General features: G+C 39.9%; 2 protein-coding genes and 1 pseudogene across 21 annotated transcripts in view; 1 reads left to right on the top strand and 2 right to left on the bottom strand.

The window, feature by feature from the left end:
- Positions 1 to 16,699, bottom strand: part of LOC117617775 (putative disease resistance RPP13-like protein 1) — a 43,232-nt gene extending 26,533 nt beyond the window's left edge. The window contains exons 1-9 of one of the 20 annotated variants that reach the window (XR_004584391.1): positions 15,513 to 16,699; positions 15,143 to 15,321; positions 14,065 to 14,585; positions 13,757 to 13,920; positions 13,004 to 13,181; positions 12,204 to 12,432; positions 11,910 to 12,075; positions 10,952 to 11,254; positions 10,022 to 10,715 (exon numbers count right to left, since the gene is read on the bottom strand). Coding sequence is in view for 1 of the 20 variants with exons in the window: in XM_034347328.1 (XP_034203219.1) it covers positions 10,952 to 11,248 (297 nt within the window). In the remaining 19 variants the exon portion in view is untranslated. Of the gene's footprint in view, positions 1 to 10,021; positions 10,716 to 10,951; positions 11,890 to 11,909; positions 12,076 to 12,203; positions 12,433 to 13,003; positions 13,205 to 13,756; positions 13,921 to 14,064; positions 14,586 to 15,142; positions 15,322 to 15,512 lie in introns of those variants that run through there. The other 19 variants (XR_004584399.1, XR_004584395.1, XR_004584393.1 and 16 more) reach the window with 19 other exon arrangements.
- Positions 8,073 to 9,756, top strand: LOC117617777 (annotated as a pseudogene).
- A 5-nt stretch (positions 16,700 to 16,704) lies between the features above and the next one.
- LOC117618002 (putative disease resistance RPP13-like protein 1) lies at positions 16,705 to 19,573 on the bottom strand (the record flags this gene model as incomplete). The annotated part of the gene is made up of 1 exon (XM_034347638.1): positions 16,705 to 19,573. A coding segment is annotated over exon 1 (2,742 nt), but the record flags the coding sequence as incomplete, so codon positions are not given.
- Between the last annotated feature and the right edge of the window lie 3,027 nt (positions 19,574 to 22,600).

Raw genomic sequence — 22,600 nt, 5'->3', positions numbered from 1 at the left:
TTGATGAATGGGAATATTAACTGAACCCAACTGTTTTGTGAGTACTTTTGTAGAATCTGAAATATGACGGTGTGATCTCAATAAATGCATTCTTTCTGAGGGTGTCATCTTATGATTGTGTCCTCTGCAAAAAGAGATATGGTATACTTCTTGCTCCCATTTGTCTTCACAACCACAATCTTAGCTTTGCAATTGCATCTACTTATTCCCCGTTGTCTTTTTCTCTCCCGAGTTTCATCCCTCCTGGATGCACCTTGTTTGCAACATACAAATTCTTTCCTCAAAATCTCTTTCTTATTTTTCCCCCAAAAGCTGGAATGAAGTCGAATACCAAAGCCAGCCAAGAATGCATATCTATTATAGAAATTGTAAACGAGGTCAAGCGAGTCAAACTTCATCCCAACTGCTGGTGTTTCCTCATTTCTTACTTCAGGAATATAAACCCTCCCATTAGCTGTTGCACATTCATCACTCTCTGAGCCCCCAGACATTTTATCTACGTATATTATTGATCCACTTCTATATTACTGCATAGCAATTATTCATTCATTAATCAGTCATTACTGCATCACAAAATATCAATGCATTCCACTTACACAAAACATTGCCCAAATTGACACAAAATACGCATAGCCTAACTTCCAATTACACAAAACGCAGCAAAATTTCATAAGTTACGCCATCTCTTGTCAAATAATCTGTTCAAAATAACATTAGAACCAATATGTTCAACTAAGAACACAAATGTAATTCAAACCACCAATTACAGAACTTCACCCAATATCCTCTCCAAATGCTTACTCCTAATGTCATTAAGCCTAAGTTTAGGTTCTTTTACCTACATTTCATAATTTTCCCCCCCGACCAACAACAATGAACTAAGTATATTGAATATTCATAAGGAAATGACACATTATTGATTCCAAAAATGACGCATTATTGATGCCACAAATGACGAATTTCCCACCCTCACAAAAAATAAAACAAACCCAATAAAATCAATCCAGCAAGTGAACTTACCTCTCAAAATCAATCGGGAGCTCTGAAGTCAGTCTGCTTGAAAGAATGTGGTGGACATTAGAGAAGACTCTTTGGTATTTGAGACTCCATCTCTACCAAAATCGAGGACCAACTGCTGCTGCGGCTTCTAGCTACAAAAAGAGATATGCTACTTTGCTTTTATCTGGAATCTTGTCAGCTGAATGAAAAAGAGAAGGGGTTTTCACTTGAGCCATAGAATCAAAACAGGGCAACAGCTAGGTAAGAGCCACTCTTCGTAATACCCAGGATACCATAGATCGCAGGCCTCCCAACGAGCTAATGACAATCGAGTGACTATAAGGTTTGGGAGATTTGGATCCTTCTAATTGTGGGTTTGCTTTACATTCAAAAAGAGAGGATTGTGTTCTTCAGTTTTTCACAGAGAGGGAAAGAGGGGAACAACTGAAGTTGGGTTTCTAACGGGTTAGATTTCAACCCGATTCTACATGCACCCTCTTTTACAAACTCACCGTTGGATGAAATCCAACAGCTCTTACATACCCCTCAAAAACACCCCTTATAACTTCCCACTCACTATAGAAGCTCCCTTCTATAAATGCAACCATTATCCTCACATAATTTGTGTAACACCCCGATCCCAAATTTCCCCAAATTTAACCCTTATTTAATTATTTAATTATTTAAGGGTATTTTAGTCATATTTTTAACCGGAGAGAGTTTGGGACCGTGACTTGTATTTTTGGATAGGTCGTGCTGAGACGAGTTCATAGACACGTAGTGGGATCGAATCGGAGTTGTAACGAGAGAGATATGGTCAAAAGAAATCCAGTGGCACAATCGTAAATATTTCGAAATGGGATTTTTTATAAAAATCAGATTTTTCCCTCCCTCTCTCTCTCCTCCCTGCGCAGAAACAGCCCCCCCCGGAGTTACTGTTCACAGCGGCGGTTTTTGGGCCGCCGCCGCCACATCCGGCCACCACTTGGGGTGGCACCGGTCCCAAAAGAACCGTGCCATCCTCCTCTTTCCATCCCGACCAATCCCAGCCACCGGAACCACCTGTGCTCGCCGGAAAATGCAAAAATCCGACCGGTTTTAACCCACATTTCAAGGAGCTCGTTCTTTCTCATTTCTTCTCCAAATTTGACGAGTAAGGTATGGTTTTCCACCTATTTTCCATGCTCTAGCTGATGCTTGGATAGGATTTCGTTAATTTTGAGCCTAGGATAGCTGATCTTCGATTTGAAATTCTGCCGATTTTGGGAGTTTGTTTTCGGCCATTTTCGGCCACTTTTTGGGGTAGGTCCAAGAACAAAAGTGGCTCCAAATAGGGTGTTTTACCTAGGGTAGGAGTTTGGAGTCTCAGTTCCAAGATTTTTCGACGGACCGTAATCGCTTTGGACACCCGGTCTGCCCGCGCGTGTGGCGGCGCGTGGGCCAGGGTGGTGGCATGTCTCTGGGCAGTTTTGAGGTCCTCGTGCCGTCACGAGTGCGTAGGATTTCGCGAATCTCAATTCGGACGTCGTTTGACTACCGAACGGAGAATCGCATATCGTGCGTTATCCGGGTTTGATAGGTTGGGACCGTTGGATGGACCCAAATTTAATATATGTTAATCTAGGTAATTCTAGGATCGTGTAGGAATTCACGGATCGTGAATCGGAACCCCGGATGTTCCGATAGGAACTTCCGGATCGGAATTTGGAGGTCGTAGGTCCCGTGGGCCCGTTTGTCCAAGGTTATGGTAGTTTGACCCTTGGTTGACCGTGAGTCTTCCGGAGTAATCTCACCTTCCTGGGGGGATTATCTGGTGCTAGACTAATGTTGGGTTTACGCAGTATTAGAATATTTGTATATTTATAGAATTAGAATTATATGTTTGTACAAGGGTACAAAAGCGTCTAGAATGATAGTTGGAGTGCTTTATGCACTACCTTAAGTACTTTCCCGGATTTTGGATTCACTACGAGTACCACTAAGTGAAAATTAGGTCCCACGTGGCGTAGGTTATCCGGCGTGCGGACAGACCCCATACGTGGCGTTGGTTGTACCGGCGTATGGGGAGATTTGTGATATTATGTTCAGGTCTTACGTGGCGTAGGTTATCCGGCGTTGAGACAGGCCCCATACGTGGCGTTGGTTGTACCGGCGTATGGGGAGATTATGTGATACTGTGTTGAGGTCACACGTGGCGTAGGTTATCCGGCGTGTCGACAGACCCCATACGTGGCGTTGGTTGTACCGGCGTATGGGGAGATATGTGATATGATGTGCAAGTCTCGCGTGGCGTAGGTTATCCGGCGTTGAGACAGACCCCATACGTGGCGTTGGTTGTACCGGCGTATGGGGAGAGATTATGATAGTATGGTATGGTCGCATGTGGCGTAGGTTATCCGGCGTGTTGACAGGCCCCATACGTGGCGTTGGTAGTACCGGCGTATGGGGAGATTGCGTGAATTACAGAGAAAACGGATTAAGGTATTGCCTATATGCGGAATTAGGTTTTATGGGAGAACTACGTGTGGCTTAATCCCTCAAGGAGGGTACGTAGGCAGCCTAAGGTTATTAGGTGCAGCCGCAGACTAAATATTAGTCATAATTTGTATTCGAATTGTTTGGTAATTGGTTGAGAATTAATGGAAGGCCGAAGGCCATTTGTGTAAATTGCATGAATTTATATTGTGCATGCTGCCAGTTGGGATTATAAATTGTGTTTTTATGCAGGTATAAATTTTGGGAAATGTCCAATTTATAGGGGAGACTCTGTCGAAATTTCGGCAGAAAGTCTCGGTCTTTAGTAAGTGGGCCCGGCATCGGGGTGATGTCAGGAATTTCAAAGGCTTCGTCCCGGGTTTTGGGAAAAATTCGGGGCGGGTCCTTTCAGTTGGTATCAGAGCTCTAGGTTCAATTTTCTGTGGACCCTGCACATTGTGTGCATCCTTAAGTTGTGAGGATCAAAATGGGTTCCATCTCGGAATGGCACCTTGCGATGTTGAGTCCGCATGGGCGGAAGGATAGGGTGTTGATCCACCTGCTTATGGGGATCTTCCATTGCCTGAACATGTTGCTAATTTTCGACTGTGTGCCTAGCGCACGGAGTCGAAGATTCTGAGAGCACAACCTTTCTCTAGAACGAACAACTCCCCGACATTGGATCAAGGGATCCAAGGTCTGAGAGGTGGCGTTAGTATAATCGAAATCACAAGTGTAAGAGATTATGAGAAAGAGGCTCGTGTGTGGTGGGAATACTGTGGTCAAATCCAAGGGGAAGACCCAAATGGATTGAGTAATCCTACCTATGGAGATGGAGAGTACTTGGGGGTCTCCTCTCTTGTGAGCACGTCTGAGTAGTGATCTTTCATCAGAATCAGAAATGGATCGTGGTCGAGAGGGATTGATGATGATTACAATTCGGTAAAAATGATCCTTTCTGACCTTCCTTTCAAAGCATCGTGTTGGCAATACTGCCTATCGATTCTGAAGGAAGAAGGAAAATGTCAACAAGTTAAAGAACGAGGTTCTTCTTTTAGTGGGAGAGCTAAAAGAGAATCAAATCACAAATGGAAGCGTTTAGCTTTTAGAGAAAAGCAGGGGAACCCGAGTAGTAGATGCGGGCCCAATACTCATAACCCTTCGAGTGACAGGTAGGAAATTTCGGGGACAAAATTTTTATAAGGAGGGTAGTCTGTAACACCCCGATCCCAAATTTCCCCAAATTTAACCCTTATTTAATTATTTAATTATTTAAGGGTATTTTAGTCATATTTTTAACCGGAGAGAGTTTGGGACCGTGACTTGTATTTTTGGATAGGTCGTCCCGAGACGAGTTCATAGACACGTAGTGGGCTCGAATCGGAGTTGTAACGAGAGAGATATGGTCAAAAGAAATCCAGTGGCACAATCGTAAATATTTCAAAATGGGATTTTTTATAAAAATCAGATTTTTCCCTCTCTCTCTCTCTCCTCCCTGCGCAGAAACAGCCCCCCCAACCCGAGTTACTGTTCACAGCGGCGGTTTTTGGGCCGCCGCCGCCACATCCGGCCACCACTTGGGGTGGCACCGGTCCCAAAAGAACCGTGCCATCCTCTTCTTTCCATCCCGACCAATCCCAGCCACCGGAACCACCTGTGCTCGCCGGAAAATGCAAAAATCCGACCGGTTTTAACCCACATTTCAAGGAGCTCGTTCTCTCTCATTTCTTCTCCAAATTTGACGAGTAAGGTATGGTTTTCCACCTATTTTCCATGCTCTAGCTGATGGTTGGATAGGATTTCGTTAATTTTAAGCCTAGGAAAGCTGATCTTCGATTTGAAATTCTGCCGATTTTGGGAGTTTGTTTTCGGCCATTTCCGGCCACTTTTTGGGGGTGGTCCAAGAACAAAAGTGGCTCCAAATAGGGTGTTTTACCTAGAGTAGGAGTTTGGAGTCTCGGTTCCAAGATTTTTCGACGGACCGTAATCGCTTTGGACACCCGATCTTCCCGCGCGTGTGGCGGCGCGTGGGCCAGGGTGGTGGCATGTCTCTGGGCAGTTTTGAGGTCCTCGTGCCATCACGAGTGCATAGAATTTCGCGGATCTCAATTCGGACGTCGTTTGACTACCGAACGGAGAATCGCATATCGTGCGTTATCCGGGTTTGATAGGTTGGGACCGGTATATGTTAATCTAGGTAATTCTAGGATCGTGTAGGAATTCACGGATCGTGAATCGGAACCCCGGATGTTCCGATTCAATAATTTAAGGTTTATATTTTATATTAACCGTTAGATCGTACGATCGTGAGCGATCCGACCGTCCGATCTGAACCAAACTTGCAGGACGAGTGTCCTATACCTTATAGAACCCATAGGAACTTCCGGATCGGAATTTGGAGGTCGTAGGTCCCGTGGGCCCGTTTGACCAGGGTTATGGTAGTTTGACCCTTGGTTGACCGTGAGTCTTCCGGAGTAATCTCACCTTCCTGGGGGGATTATCTGGTGCTAGACTAATGTTGGGTTTACGCAGTATTAGAATATTTGTATATTTATAGAATTAGAATTATATGTTTGTACAAGGGTACAAAAGCGTCTAGAATGTCAGTTGGAGTGCTTTATGCACTACCTTAAGTACTTTCCCGGATTTTGGATTCACTACGAGTACCACCAAGTGAAAATTAGGTCCCACGTGGCGTAGGTTATCCGGCGTGCGGACAGACCCCATACGTGGCGTTAGTTGTACCGGCGTATGGGGAGATATGTGATATTATGTTCAAGTCTCACGTGGCGTAGGTTATCCGGCGTTGAGACAGGCCCCATACGTGGCGTTGGTTGTACCGGCGTATGGGGGGATTGTGAGATACTGTGTTGAGGTCGCACGTGGCGTAGGGTATCTGGCGTGTCGACAGACCCCATACGTGGCGTTGGTTGTACCGGCGTATGGGGAGATATGTGATATGATATTCAGGTCTCACGTGGCGTAGGTTATCCGGCGTTGAGACAGACCCCATACGTGGCGTTGGTTGTACCGGCGTATGGGGAGATATGATGATAGTATGGTATGGTCGCACGTGGCGTAGGTTATCCGGCGTGTTGACAGGCCCATACGTGGCGTTGGTAGTACCGGCGTATGGGGAGATTATGCGAAATATAGAGAAATGAAATAAGGTATTGCCTATATGTGGAATTAGGTTTTATGGAAGAACTACGTGTGGCTTGATCCCTCAAGGAGGGTACGTAGGCAGCCTAAGGTTATTAGGTGCAGCCGCAGACTAAATATTAGTCATAATTTGTATTCGAATTGTTTGGTAATTGGTTGAGAATTAATGGAAGGCCGAAAGCCATTTGTGTGAATTGCATGAAATTTTATTGTGCATGCTGCCAGTTGGGATTATTAAATGCGTTTTTATGCAGGTTGAAATTTTGGGAAATGTCCAATTTATAGGGGAGACTCTGCCGAAATTTCGGCAGAAAGTCTCGGTCTTTAGTAAGTGGGCCCGGCATCGGGGTGATGTCAGGAATTTCAAAGGCTTCGTCCCGGGTTTTGGGAAAAATTCGGGGCGGGTCCTTTCAATTTGGAAGCCCATATCTAAAATCAATTTTTACTGGGTGAAAACAGAAAGTAGAATATGAATTGTTAAAAAAGAAAAAGGAGATATAGAGAACTGAGAGACTTGCTAGCATAACCAACTTATGTGTGGGCTTCCAAAATTAAACTTATTATTCATCAGCACGAAGCCAACAAATCTTTAGGAAACAAAATGAAGAAACAAAGTTCTTGTAGTGTCTGTATGTGCATGCTTGTGCTATCGACAAACCTATAAGAATTTGATGGACAATTCTTGTGAAACGGAAATAAATTCCTACTCAGGTTAAAAACACATATTACGAGTACTTCACAGAACTTATGAATAGACAAATATCTTTTAATATGTTTATATGGCGATTTCACACGTTAGTACTATATTGCTAATAATTTTTCTGTAAATTATGAAGTACGAAATTTCTCAAACAAAGTGTCACCAAGTGGGTTGAACTACCTAGAGAGCATTATATATGTGGGAAGAGAATCAGTCTATTGAAAAAAAAAAAAAAGAAAAAAAAAAGTCATGGTAGCATCTGCATGCTTAAAAGTTAAATGAAGTAAGAAAAACAATTTAAATGAAATTAGCAGCTAGTAGAGAACTAATATCACATCCTCACCTTGTTTGCAAATGGTTGGTCTATCTAAAATTTAAAATTTAAACAGATTGTGAATGTATTATTTCATCTTACTTATTGATACTACTACAAAAAGTGAAAAAGATGACCAGAAAACAACGGTAGATTAAAAAATCGTCGTTGTGTTTGAAAAGACGACGGTATTATAAAACCGTTGTGGATGAATAACTTAAATACCTAAAAAATGGAGATTCTCATGAATGTTTTTAAAAAACAACGCACCAAATTATAATAATTGAAAATATGAAGAAACTAAAATAATGAAATTGATAGAGTGTAGGGATTTGGCCAAATTAGAGCTATACCCAGTGTATGAATCTAGATCATTTTCATTACACTAACAACAAAAACAAAATAATAATAATAATAAAATTCCTCATTGTAAATCATTCCATCCAAAGGGACCAAAATTTGTTACATAACCAATTTCCTTACTAGAGCCTTGCTTCTCAAAGAAAACATTTGTACAATTTGAAGGAATTGCCCCAAGACCCAGGAAGCTTGTACACTGGAATGGTAGACCCCAAGGCCGGGCCAATACGCGTAGCCATTGATCGGACTAAGATCGTACACATTCAGATGAACCGGCACTTTCCCAATCTTCTTCTTCCTGGGCAACAACCAACACCATCCTACACGGCATTTTGAAGGCCCTCTGTTTCCTCTGATTCCTCTTTTATCGTTTGTTTCTTTTTGCAGTTCATCTAAAATAAAAGTTTAGAAACACTGAACCCATTTACCCTGTTGATTAGATATTGCCATTTCCAATCAGAACCGGGTTTTAGTTCTTCGAGCCCAGCATCGTGTTTGGCACCCCAGAAAATTGCAGAAAACAATGTTGCGATTTTCTGGGATTTGGGTACCAGACCACCCAAATCAGTCTCGCCCTACGAAGCCGCCGTTAAGCTCAGGACAGCAGCTTAGTTTTTCGGGCGCATATGATAGCATATGCAAACCGCCATGCACTTGATTATGTTCCACAGGTTGTTAGAGAAAGGAAAGAGAGGAACATGGTTGTGATTAGGGATGGTGAATTGAACGTTTGTAGGGTTTGCGGGAGGAGATTTTATACTAATGAGAAACTTTTGAACCACATTAAGATTCATGAGAGACAGCATGCGAATAGGTTGAACCAGATTGAGTCTGCTAAAGGGAGCGGGAGGGCGAAGCTGGTTGGTAAGTATTCAATGAAGATGGAGAAGTATAAGAATGCTGCAAGGGATGTCTTGACACCCAGAGGGCAGGGTTTTGGGTTTGGAGCTTGGTGGATAAGCCTCAGAAGGCGGATGCTGCATTGAGAAATCACATTGTGGATATGATGGATCACAGGAGAGCTGAGTGTTTGATGCTTGCGTCGGGTGATTCAGATTTCGTGGATGTTGTGATGGAGGCCGAGCTGAGATGTCTCAAGACGGTGGTTGTGGGGGATTTTGGTGACGGGGCTCTGAAGAGGGTTGCGGATTTGGGGTTTTCTTGGAATGAAATTCTGATTGGGAAGGCGAAGAACATACAAGCCAGATGAGGAGCAAAGTGTGCATAGCTGGGATGATGAGATTGACGGTGAAAGTGAAGAGGAGGAAATTGAAGGTATTGTTGGCGGTGGAGTGAATGACAATTTAGGGAAGGATGACAGTGGCAGATGGTGGGAGCTTGACTTTGATGCTGATGCCTCTAAATGTTGATCTTTTAGTGATAGGGAACCAAAATCAGCACAAAATCAGAAACTTACCCACTTGTTAAAGGGAACCAATGGCATTCAACTCCACCGAAATCCTCCGCTGCAACTGCGGAAAGCAATCTCAGCCTTTTTCTTCCCAAACAGACCTTACGCGTCTGACAAACAAGGAGAGATAGAACTTATCAAATGGTTGGAGAAGGTCATCTCTGCAAAAATAGAATGGTACATGTCTCTGGCCTCCCTCGATTTAGATTTGTGGTCATTTAGTTGTCCTTCCTTAAGAAATTTGCCATTGATTAGAAGGAAGGTTCTGCCTAAGTTAATCCTGTGCATGCTTTATATTATATGAAAGCGTTTACAACGTAACATTTATTCAGGTCAGCAACTCTGTCTGTCTTATAGCCTTGAGATGCTTCTGATTGATTGCATGGAATTACCCCAAGCAAAGTGATGGGAAATTAGGATTTGTGATGGTATGCAGTTTTGTGCAGTGTTACCAAGAAGAGGAAACTGGACTTAAGATTGGTTTTGAAAAATACAATTTTCCTTTTTTCGCTACTGCAATTAAAAAATTATTCCAAGAAATTAATCTAAATATTTTAGTCCAGAAACACAAGATAAACCATTCCATGAAAGTGTAATGTTATTAACACAAGAAACTCAATCCAAATTCCTGATTGTAACTTGTTACAACAAATGCATTAGAAAACTGTTTGATGAAAAAATGAAAAAATGTGTAATGTTAAATTCCTCGAAAAGAAAAAATGTGTACAATTTGATTGTTTAGCAAAAACTGGATTTTTGCTGGGATTAAATGATGCAGCCTGACAAAAGAACTCAGATGGGCTGTTCTAGAATTGTCAACACATGTCATTATCTCTCCTCCCAATCAAAATACTCCATCTCTTGCTTTTGCCAACAAGAACTTTGAGAACAGGCTGCAATAAGAAATAGCATCCATTTCACCATCAATTATCCCTGTCATGACCTCGACCAATTTCCTTACTGGAGCTTTGCTTCTCAAGTTCATCAGGGATTGAATTGCCAGCCCCGAACATGTTTCCGGTTTTTTACCCAAAAAAAAACACGTTCTCAGGTGCAACTTGCAACAAGGGGGGGCATCAGAGGCTTCAAGATCAGCTCTGATTTCGTCACCACCTATCTCACTTGCAGGTGTTGCAATCTTCAAAATGTTTACAAATCTCTATGTAACTCTTGAATTTCCATTGCACTTGATATATCTAGAAAGGTTCATTGACTCAGCAGACACTTGAAGGCTGATTTTGTCTGAAATGATGATGACTTGAACGATGCCACGTGTGAACATATTTGGTCTGTTCCTACAAGTCCAAATTAGAAACAACAAATTAATCGTAATAGGACTCTAAATGAACCTTAGAAAAAGGTGTTTACCACGAATTATACAGCTAACCTAATCCTTGTTCAAGTCCAGATAAGATTTAATTAAGCATCCAACAGAAATGAAGCAACCCTCTCCTTTCAAATCATCAAAGACCCTCCTTTCAAACAATCAAAAAGATCCTTGTTGGCTAACTATTGTGGGTTTGATCCTCACCTTCCAGCTTGCATCGCAATGCTTCAGTGTCAATCTCATCAAGTAAGTCCTCTGCATCAAAGACAGCATGCTTGAGCTGTTAAGCCACTCTCTCACAGCAGGGTTCACAGTTTGCTTCTCCTCTGCATCACTGAGCACCGCAAACAAAATCAACAGTGTCGTCTTCAGGTTCATGAGGAGTGTTTCATCAAGTTTCTTCTGGTGAAATAAGTCTATGAACTCGGCTGAAGTAACTCTGTCACACAACACCTCGATAGAAGCAGAGATGAGAGCCTCTCCAATCAAAGCTGCTGCCATTTTTTCCTGCTTTGGAAGGGGATTTGGATGAAGTGAAATTCCAAGGTTTGCAGAACTTGGAAATACAGGTTTGTAAGGAAGTATGAAAGCTTTTTGATATTGTAAATAACATGAACTTGTAATTAAGCTTTGAAAACTCTCTTTCACTTTGAACGACTGTTCTTTTGGGACAACTTTTGAAACCTTTCTGTGCACTCAAATCATGGAACTGTGGCCACTGATGTTAATATGCAAAGTTGGATGCAATAATATTGCGTACACTAGCCAAAATGGTACAATATGCTATAAACTTTTTTTTTTTTTTTTTTCTTTTTGGTCGGACAAAGATGCTATCATATATCACCAGCAAATTCCAATTTTGAATGTCAGCAGAATTTGAAAAGGACTTATAATTGTGGCTGAAAAAATGGCGTAATAGTGGGGCTGAAGTGGAAGAACAAGGGATGAGCAAAGCAGGGGAGAGGAAGATGCTCTCAATTTTATTTTATTTTTCATCTTTATTTGATCATAGGTAGATGACTACATAAATTTCCAACTAGGAGCAAGCACCATATTAACTCATTAAAAGCATATACAATATATATATATATTTTTTTTCTCTCATTTACATGTTCAAGTTTCTACATAAATCAAATTTCTCAAGAATAAAATACTAAAATACCTGTTTTTCTCGAACTTGAAGCGCGGCACTCTTTGTTTCAAATAATTGCAGAACACACAGCTTAAGACAAGAAAGCATACCATTTCTCTTTATCAAATCAGCTCACAGAAAATGGTTGTTGTGTATCACTTGACGCCTCTCTCTCCACTTGCCCAAGATCAACAAACTATAAAAGATGTAAGAATGAGCAATTTAAGGAGATGCAAGGTTTCCCAGTTATTACTGATATTTAAAAATAAAATTAAAAAAAAAAAAAGTTTGAAGAGCAAAGTTACTTGATGATGACTTTCTTACCTCTTTGCAGAGTCTTTGATCCTACAAAATAATCTCAACAGAGTCATTTATTTGAAGCATTTCTAGCCTCCAGTAGAAAATGTTTACAAATCCTTTGTAACTCATCAATTTCCATTACACTTGAGATATCTAGAAAGGTTCATGACTCAGCAGACATTTGAAGGCTTATTCTCTGTCCCGAATGATGATGACTTGAGCAATGCCACGTATGAACGTGTTTGGTCTGTTCCTACAAGTCCAAATTAGAATCAACAAATTAATTGTAATAGAAGTATACTTTATAATTTTGGTGATAATACATTCTAAATGAACCTTAGAATAATGCTGGTTTTAATCAATGTAGTAGACAGTTGTGTATATAAAACCGCAAATTATACAGCTAACCTAACCCTTGTTCAAGTCCAAACAGAAATGAAGCAATGGACATGAAATGAAAATAAATAACCCAGACAAAACATTCATCAACAGAAATAAAGCAAAGGACAGGAGATGAAGCTACTAGGGAGTGAAGCAGCAGATGGACCAGACGATTAGTATACATTCCTCTATTGTTGAAAAAGAAACGAATGAATGATCACTTTTGAGAAATTGTATGAAATAAGAGGCCGCCTTTTTTATTTTGTGTGGCTAACTCCTTTTAACAGTACCAAAACAATAAGAGAAATAATTAATTACATAATGCAAACAACTATTGTAATACAGGTCCCAGCTGATATATGCAAACAACTATTGATTATCAGAAATTTTAAATTCTGTATTGTTGTCCTCCCCCCAACGAAAACAAATGTTAGAAAGTAAACCTCCAGATCACCTGAAAGATCTGATTGTGACTTTCCATTTGTCAAGTGATGATTGTGATCAGAATTACATGTCTACACAAGCTTCAAGCTGGTAACAGAATAGAAAAGATGAGACAGCATGCCAATGGGGAAGGAAATGCGGATGCGAGTTTGTGCACCTATGTCAAAAAGTAGGCTTCTGCAGTTCAAGATAAGTAAAACCTGCTTTCATTAGAGGAAACAAAAACATTACAAAACAGGGGACAAGTTATCTACTGGATAAGCTAGACTACTCAAGCTAAACATCCAAACATTACAGGAACGAAATATAAAATACAGCAGCACTCCACTAGTAACATAAATGAATTCTAAAAACAGAGTGTGGTTGAAGACTGACTATGACATCAACATATAAAAGCATTCATCTCCTGTCTTATAAAAGCATTTTTTCTTATGTCTAATAAAAAATCAAGGCTTAACAAAGAAAATGTGAGGGATGACAAACAGAGCTGAAACAAGCTTAATTCACTAAGAAGATTTTGTAATTCCTCAATGTTCTCTCTCGTCCACATAAGACCACCTGTTGATACTAAGATAATATACATGCAGTACCTAGGAAAGTACAACTAAAGCTCACCTGTTGAACCCTAAACCCTAATAATATACTGTGAGTTTTATCTTACTACTTAAGCTCACAGGTTATCCATAGACATTGAATACAATTTAAACTAGCTCAAATGAGACTCAAGTACATTTTTATTGCAAAAATAGTACCTCAAAATGTTGTGCATTCAATGCCTGTATTTGGGAATGTGTCAGTTGAGATATTCCAGGTGAACCTTTCTATTAAATAGTAAACCCTCCTCTGGAAATGACACATAAAGAAACCTTGCAAATGAATATCTCTCCAAGAGAAGATATGTTGTCCTGCGAAAAGACTGCTAATTATTCAGCATTTGAGATTTAAATAGGATATAAGTTGTGATAAGCAGAACAAGCGCAATGAGAAATAAAGCAAATTTAAACAAAATTTACTGAGCAAAATAATAATAGAAATCAGATTGAGTGTTTGTGTTAAGTACTTTGTATGTGAGCGAGAGGGAGAGAGAGCTCATATCTTATGATCACTTCTTCACCTATCTTGACGCAAGGAATGTGAGATACCTTTTCTACATGGCAAAACAATGGTCGATGCACAGATAAGAAAGAGATGGCAGCAAACGCTCTTCTGGCAGGAATTGGATATTGTCACACCCACAAATATGTAGCCTTTGCAGTGAAGAGAGGCGTTCAAGTTCCTCTCCTGGCAGGAATTATAGACTGACAGGCCATAATATATAGAGTGCGAAGAGTGGTATTGAGCAGCTGTTCCTTGAGAAACGTCCACAAGATATTGCCACCAAGTCCTTGCAAACCCCAGTAATCTCCCACCAAAGGGCTCAGTCTGTCACAATTTAAAATATGAAAATATTGCAGCTTGGGAGGCAAATGACACAAGATTTTGAAGATCATATATCCCAAAATGTCGAAGGCTGTGAGGGTGCCAATGTGTTTAGGCAATGACTTCATTCTGGCATCTACTGACTCGGACAAAAGTAGGCTTCTGCAGTTCAAAATAAGCAATGAATATCAATGAAATATTTTTCATTTATTTATAAGAAACGTGCTTTCATTACCAGAGAAATAAAAACAATACAAAACAGGGGACATGTTATTTATTGGATTAGCTAGACTACTCAACTACCACCACAGATCAGAGATTAAACATCCAAGCATTACATGAACAAAATATAAAATACAGCAGCAGTCGAATCACAACATAAATGAAATCTAAACAGAGTGGAATAACATAGAGTTGCTGTGAAATGCGGGGACAAGGGTTTAACCTAGAACAACAAAACTTAACAAACAAAAGGAGAGAGATGATAAACAAGCTAAATTCACTAACAATTTTGTAATTGCTGATCGATCTCTCTCCTCAACGTAACCTATTGATACGACGAATATCAGGCCACAACATTAATAACAAACCTGCAGTACCTGGGAAAGTCCAAAGATTAATTCATGGCATGAACCTATTAACAGACTATCCATAGGCATTAAATTTGATTTAAACTAGCGCAAATGAGACTCAAATACATTTTTTTCATATAAAAGTACCTAAAAATGGTGTACATTTGATGCCTATATGCAGGAATGTATCAATTGAGATATTCCAGGTAAACCTTTTCTGTTTCTCCGCCCTGTGACCCTCCTCTGGAAATGCCACATAAAGAAACCTTGCAAATTTTGAAAAGCTCCCCAAGGGCCAAGAGAAGGTATGTCGTCCTGCAAAAAGACTGCTAATTATTCAGCATTTGATACTCCAAGTAGGATATAATTTGTGACCAGCAACCATAATTTACTAAGCAACAAAATAACAAAAAGCGTGAAATAATTAGGAATTTGGAGATCAAATTTGGGCAATGTCCAACATGTATTTGGGTTTTTGGAAGAGAAGCAGTTTTTTAAAGTAAGAGAAGGCACATACCTCACCTGACTTTGATTTGAGAGTTGAGGGTTGAGCGTGAAATATGGAATAGCTCATATTATATGATCACTTCGTTGCCTATCTTGATGCAAGGAATGTGAGATATCTTGGCCCAATCTTGTCCCGTCTTATTCTTATACCTTTTCTCCAGGGCAGGACACCGGCGGATACTCAGATGAGAAAGAGATGGCGGCAAACCCTCTTCTGGCAGGCATTGGAGACTGTCACACGAACTAATAATTAGAGTTTGAAGAGAAGTGAGGTGTTGAAGTTCCTCTCCTGGCAGGAATTCCAGACTGGGACAGCTGTCAATGTGTAGCCCTTGAAGAGAAGTGAGGTGTCCAAGACCCTTTCCGTCCAAAGATTTCAGAGTTGATAGAGAATAGATGCGGAGAGTGTGAAGAGTGGTAGGGAGCAGCAACGTCTCCAAGACATGGTCACTTCCACCGATCTCAAGGGAGTCAAGTGCTTGCAAACCCCAGTACTCTCCCACTGATGAAGCCCTCAGTCTCTTACAATTCCCAATGCTAAAAGATCGGAGGTTGGGAGGCAAACCCCCATCTTCTGCAAATGACTCCAGATTCGGAAGATTCCATATCGACAAAGATCGAAGGGCAGTGAGGGTGTGAAGGCGTTCGGGCAATGACTTCAAATTCTTGCAACCACAGACTAGAAAGCAACTCAGGTTGGGAGTGGGCAATTCTCCCTCGTGAAAACACACCATTTTTGGACAGTTATAGACTTGCAAGGAATTGAGATGGCTGAGATTCTCAACAGCTCCTTCTTCTTCAATCAAGGAAAAAGATTCCAGATTCTCACAATCATGAATTCCAAGCGTCGTCAATTTGGGAAAAATGCCCAACGGGAAGGACCTCATTGAATCACAGCTATTTTGAATGCACAAATTGTCAAGCGATGTTAATTTGGCCAACATCTCATGAGGTGGGAATTCTAATTTCCTACAATTGTTTATATAAAGTAATGTCAATGTAGTGGGTAGGCCATCTTTGGGAAACGATGACAGCGTTGGACAATTCCAAAGAGTCAAACGTTGAAGACGATTGCAGTTGGGCAGGAGCTTTGTCTCTAATAATGATAACAGAGTTTGGCATCCACCACGTATATCCAATTCTTCAAGAGATTTATAGTTAAGACTATTGGTAGTTGTGGTAGTGGCCCTTCTATCATGTAAAACCTCACACCCATACACCGTAAGATTCTTTAAGCAAGGCAGCTCACAAGGCAAACTTCCTCTAAGCTTCGGACACTGGTTTAGAATCAACTCCTGGAGACGAGGAAAGTCTGGACCATATTCACCTCCACTTGCACTTCCACTTGGTACCCATTCCTCCCACTCCGGCATCTCCCAAAACTCTAGCTTCTCCAGAGATCGAAATGGCTGAGTCAGATAAGCTCCATTTCTGCCATAGAATTCAACGCCAATCGTCTTCACAAACTTCATTCTTCTTATACAGAGCTGTTTGAGTGCCGGTAGCCGTCCAACTGGTGGGAGCGACCAACAATAACTACAGTCACTGAGATGCATGACTTGTATGTTAGAAAAAGACGAGTCTCCTAACCAATTCGGAAAATTGGTTCCACCATAGAATTTGATGGTTAATTTCTCCAAATTCACGCAAGGCTGGAGCTTGTCGAGTACATCTTTCTCCTTTTGGGAATCATCAGCATCCTCCGCACCCCATGAAAACTTTAACTCCTTGAGATCTTTCTTGTGCTTCATATTGGCGTGCAGTGCATCCCTCGCATCAACTACATTTTGTAGCTTCAAAATTGATAGTTTTCCTCGAAGTTGTGGGAACTCCCTCAGTTCTCTTATGCCGAACCCAGTAGATTTGCCCACAACAAATGCAGTCAATGTTCTCAAACTTTTCAATCTACCCATTTGCACCGGCATCTCTTCAATTTTAGTTCCACTAACATCAAGATGATGCAAATTAGTCAACTCCTTCATGCCTGCAGGCAATTTATTAAGCGAACTACAACCGCCCAATGTCAATTTCTGTAAATTAATCAATTTTCTAATGTCCGCAGGCAATTCAAGGAGTAAGGAACAATTTGACAATAGTAATGTCTGCAAGTTGTAGAGATTGCAAAGTACCCCAGGTAACCTTTCAATTGCGGTACAGGAAAGATCCAAGTAGCGCAAGTGAATGAGGTTTGCAATAGAATCAGGTAACACAGTAACATTGTGATAACGTGACAATGATAACACCCGTAAACATCTTAGTGACGGCAACAATTCTTGTAGAACCTTTTCAGTTACATAAGAAATGGAAAAAAAATTTAATGATATGGGTAGAAAGGTCCGCATAAACTTAGCCCTATGTAATGGCTTAAATTTTGGAGCTGCATCAAATCTTTCCATAGCATATGAAAAATGCCGAACTTTTTCTACGTAATGTGATTCCCCCCCTTCCAGCCTAAGGCAAAATGCCTTACACATGAACATGGCCAAGTCATTAATGAGATCATGCATTGTGAAACCGGATTTGCTTGACTTTTGAAATAGCGATCGTGCCAACAGCTCATCAAAGTATTTTCTAGCTACCGCTTCTATGCTCTTTCCATTCTCAGCTTTTGGAATTAAACCTTCTGCCATCCAAAATTGAACTACACCTTCCTTTTTAAACTCATAATTCTTTGGAAAAATTGAACAATAAACAAAACATCGTTTTAACTGGGAGGAGAGATAATGGTAACTCAACCCAAGAGCCGGAAGAATGTCACATTTATCATAGGGTAGCTCCCAAATACTGCTATTTAGTATTGTATTCCATTCCTCTGAATCTATATTGCAACGTAACAAACCCCCAAGTGTTTCTGCAGCTAAAGGCAACCCATTGCACTTGTGTGCAATTTGCTTGCCAATTTCTTCCAAGTTTGGATCACTGCAATTTTCATTTCCAAATGCATGTTTTGCAAGTAAGAACCAGCAATCTTCGTGCGACAAGGGTTCCAAGTGATGAACATGAACACTTTGCAGGACAGATACTACATGTTCGCTCCGTGTTGTTACAATGACTTTACTTCCCTTTGCCCCAGAAGTAAAAGGAGTTTGGAGGCGTTTCCAATCGCCATATTTCTCATTCCATAGGTCATCCAAAACAAATAAGAATTTCTTTCCCTTGAGTTGTTCTTTTAGTTCAACTTGAAGCAAATTTAGATCTGTCATATTAGAAGACTTTGAGGTGACTGACTCTAGAAGAGTTTTAGTTATCCTATTAGAATCATAGTCTTCCGAAACACAAACCCAAGCGTGAAGTGGAAAATGTTCTTTCACCTTATCGTCATTGTAAAGCAGTCGGGCAAGGGTTGTCTTGCCAACCCCGCCCATTCCAACAATGGTGAGGACAGACACATCATCCTTGCTTGCATCATCAGATAACAAAATTTGCAACAGATTTTCTTTGACTTCATCTCTACCATAGACACAAGGTTCATGAACCAAGGAAGTTGTTGTTCTTTGTGAAACCTTCCTCCCAGCACCTTCTCTCAAACCAAGAGCACTTTTCTCTTGTACAAATTGTTCTAATCTTTCTAATAAATCTTTCATCTCAACATTCATGCGTTGATAAAAATCACGTACCTTCTTGGTTAAATTGTGGGTTTGACCTTCACCTTCTTCCAGCTTGCATCGCAAAGCTTCAGTGTCGATTTCATCCAGTAAGTCCTCCGCAGCCAAGACATTATGTCTGAGATTGTCAAGCCAGTCTCTCACTAAAGGTTCCTCAATTTGCTTCTCCTCTGCATCATTAAGCACTACGGACAAGGTCAACAGCGTCGTCTTCAGCTTGTTGAGGAGTTGTTCATCGAGCTTTTTCTGCCGAAATAAGTCGGTGAACTCAGGCGAAGCAATTTTGTCACACAACGTCTGGATGGCAGCAGAGATGAGGGCCTCTCCGATAAAAGCCATATCTTTCTCTTCTATGCAAGGGATCTGGATGAAGTAATATTCCAAGGTTTGCAAATAGCTAGCACAACTTGGAAACACAGGGTAAACGAAGTATGAAAGCTGTTAGAGATAAAATATCCAGTTTCGTTTTCAATTTTTTTTCAACAAGAAACAAGGATAAAACTTAATAACGGCACTCAGCATAAAATGAAATATATCAAATTAAGTTAATTGTTTTTTTTTATTATTTATAATACATGCGATAGTCTAAACTTTAAGGTAAAGGGAGTGTCATAGAGTTCAAATATGAAACCACTAGTTTATAAATAAGGAAATATATCAAATTAAGCTAATTGTTTTTTTTTTTTTAAATACATGTGATAGTCTAAATTTTAAGATTAAAGGGGGTTTCACACTCTACAAGAGTGTCATCGAGTTCAAATATGAAACCACTAGTTTATAAATAAAGACTTTTCCATTCGGCTAAACCCTGTTGGCCAAGTTTAGTTAATTTATTTGTTAGAATATCAGAATGTATAAATATAAAATGCTTTCACAAATCAAATCTTATTGTGAAAGCAAATACAAATGACTCTATTCTATACATAGCTTCGTTTTGAAATATCATGTTTCGTTTTGGAAACACTTCTGTAGCCTCACATGGGGATGTGGGGTCGTATGTGCAAAATAATAGGGGAATATGCTGATATAATCAGTTTTCATAAGTAGTGTTCTGAAATACTCACACTATAAATTTCAATCAGAAATACTCACTTCGTAACATGAAAGTACCTAATTGCCCTCCATATAAATATATCTGTATTGACTCTTTATCCCCCAAAAATTCATTTTCTGAAACTCAATTTCTCCCAACTCTTCTCCTCTCTCGCACTCTCCCAAATCTTGCTCAGCCATGACTTCATAGAAAACAGAGAGAGTAACAGCCATGGCGACGACGTCGGTGGATTCTCCAAAGTCTGACCCGGACACTGACACTGAGCTCGACCAATCTAAACCTTAACCCTAATCCTAATTCTTCAAACCCGTTAGTCCCCGCCTGCTCCAATGGCCCTGCTGTCTGCCTTCTCAAGGTTGCCGGAGACTCCACTGGCAGGGCATTCATGGGCTCCATTTGTAGCTATTCTCTCTCTCTCTCTCTCTCTCTCCCTCTCTCTCTCTCTCTCTCTCTCTCTCTCTCTCTATATATATATATATATATATATATATGTATACATGCTTATGGAGTGCTATGATTTAATTGCTTAATTGTGGTGTTTCTATATGGGAATTTGAGTGGTGCTGATATAGAATTTTGAGTGTTTGACAAAATATGATTTTCGTTTATAGTGTTTTGGGCTTTGCGAAAGGGAGTGAATTTTCTCTTTCTGACTAACGAGGTATTGGAGTTTTTGGTGGGTTTTGTTTAGTGCTGCTAATGGTTGAGGCATGCTAGTGTCTTGAGATGTGAAAATGTGGTTTTCTCTAATGGTTGAGGTATGCTAGTCTTTTGTATTTTTCAGTTTGTATCATGTGGGTTTCTGTTAAATATTGATATAGTGATTCTTAATATGCTTTCGGATATGTTTTGTACTGAAATTCTTTATATGAAGTGTATGAATTTTGAATTCAAAATTGTTGCATTTGCCTTATCAAAACCTGATATGGATGCAAATAGGTGTTATTGTGGTTGATTTTGTTATATATGTTTGTGAGTATTGTTTGTTGTGGGTTCCAAATTTTAAAAGTGCTATATTTTGTTATATATGTGTTTGTTTGGTTTTTGGAAATTTTGAGTTGGCTGCCTTTAGTTTGATTGTGTTGGTTTTCTTTTGGTATGCAAGCATACTTGAAAATCTGTAGCCTTTTTAGAAGCCTCCAACTCAGTCTCTGCAGCATAAACCCATAAATAAGCATATATCTTGTAGCTGACTGCAAAGTCAGAGCCTTTTCTTATTTTTGTGGCATCAGATCAGCCTGTGAATGTTGTAGCACTAGAATATCAGATAGTTTAATTCAATCGGAAGATTCTATCAGCCTTGAACATTAGTCTTGTGTTTATTTTTGTATTTTAATATAATTGAAAATCTGGAATTTGTGAGAATTGTTTTTTTTTTTTTTTTGGCTTGCTAAAACCCCATACTGTGGTTAAGGCTGTCAGATAGGCTATGTGTTGGGTCATTTAGGCTGAGTGTGTGGCTATAGTTGCAAGAGCCATATTTTTTTGGTGGAAGAAAGAAGGGTAGGGTTCTAGGAAGAGTAGAAGGATATTTGAGAATGTAAAAGGTGAGGAGATAGATTATCTGTGGTGGATGGTTCGCTTTCGGGCATCTCCATGGACTTCTATCTCTTCAAATTTTTGGGATAATCTTTCCCTGCCATATTTTCATATTGGATGGTTCTTTGCTCCAATACCTTGTCCATTTTTTGTAATATTTATTTCTTTTGAGATATTTGACATTTTTTTTTAAATGACAGTTGGACCTAAATTTTTGCCTTATGGAAGATTGTTGTCGTTGAGAGCCTTCATCAATTTGGCTTCTTTGTATTTTCACATAATTTCAAAAATTCAGTATGTGGGGTGTGTAGAAACTGTCTTCTACATGAAATCAGATAATAATTAAATTCAAATGAGCCTTCTTTGTATGCTTTGACTTATCCAGGTTGTTGGTTGCTTATTACTTACTAGGATGCAATCTGATGAGAATGAGCTGTGTAGCTTTTCTTTCTCATCTCAGAATACAGCAAATGGGTCTATCTAGTCTTTCTTGTGCATAATATTTGTTTAGAGTTCTAAATTTTTATTATCTTGAACTGGATACTCATCTTCCTTGTTGATGGCTGGCTACTTCCTGAATGTCAGTGATCAATGCCTAAGATGTTAGAATTTGTTTTTCCTTTCGGTTATGCCAAACATAGTTGTTGGTTGTTTTTATTTGCCTTGGATTATGCTTAGCAATTTAATGCTGTAGGGAGATAGGTGTGAAGTTCAACCAGGTTCTGCAGATGGAGTTGATTGCGAATGAAGCTGACTCGGTTCCAACGACGGTATTGATTTCTGTTTTAAAATTGGTTTCAGTTGTGATTGAATGTTATGTTTTTGTTTCCCTTGTGATTGCATTATTTGATTCTAATATGCATTTTTTATCCTTTTATACAGATGGAAGAATGTCGTTTC

This window comes from Prunus dulcis, chromosome 2 (genome assembly GCF_902201215.1).
Source record: "Prunus dulcis chromosome 2, ALMONDv2, whole genome shotgun sequence".
NCBI classification, from domain to species: Eukaryota; Viridiplantae; Streptophyta; class Magnoliopsida; order Rosales; family Rosaceae; genus Prunus; species Prunus dulcis.
This window is presented reverse-complemented; position numbering and strand designations above follow the sequence as displayed.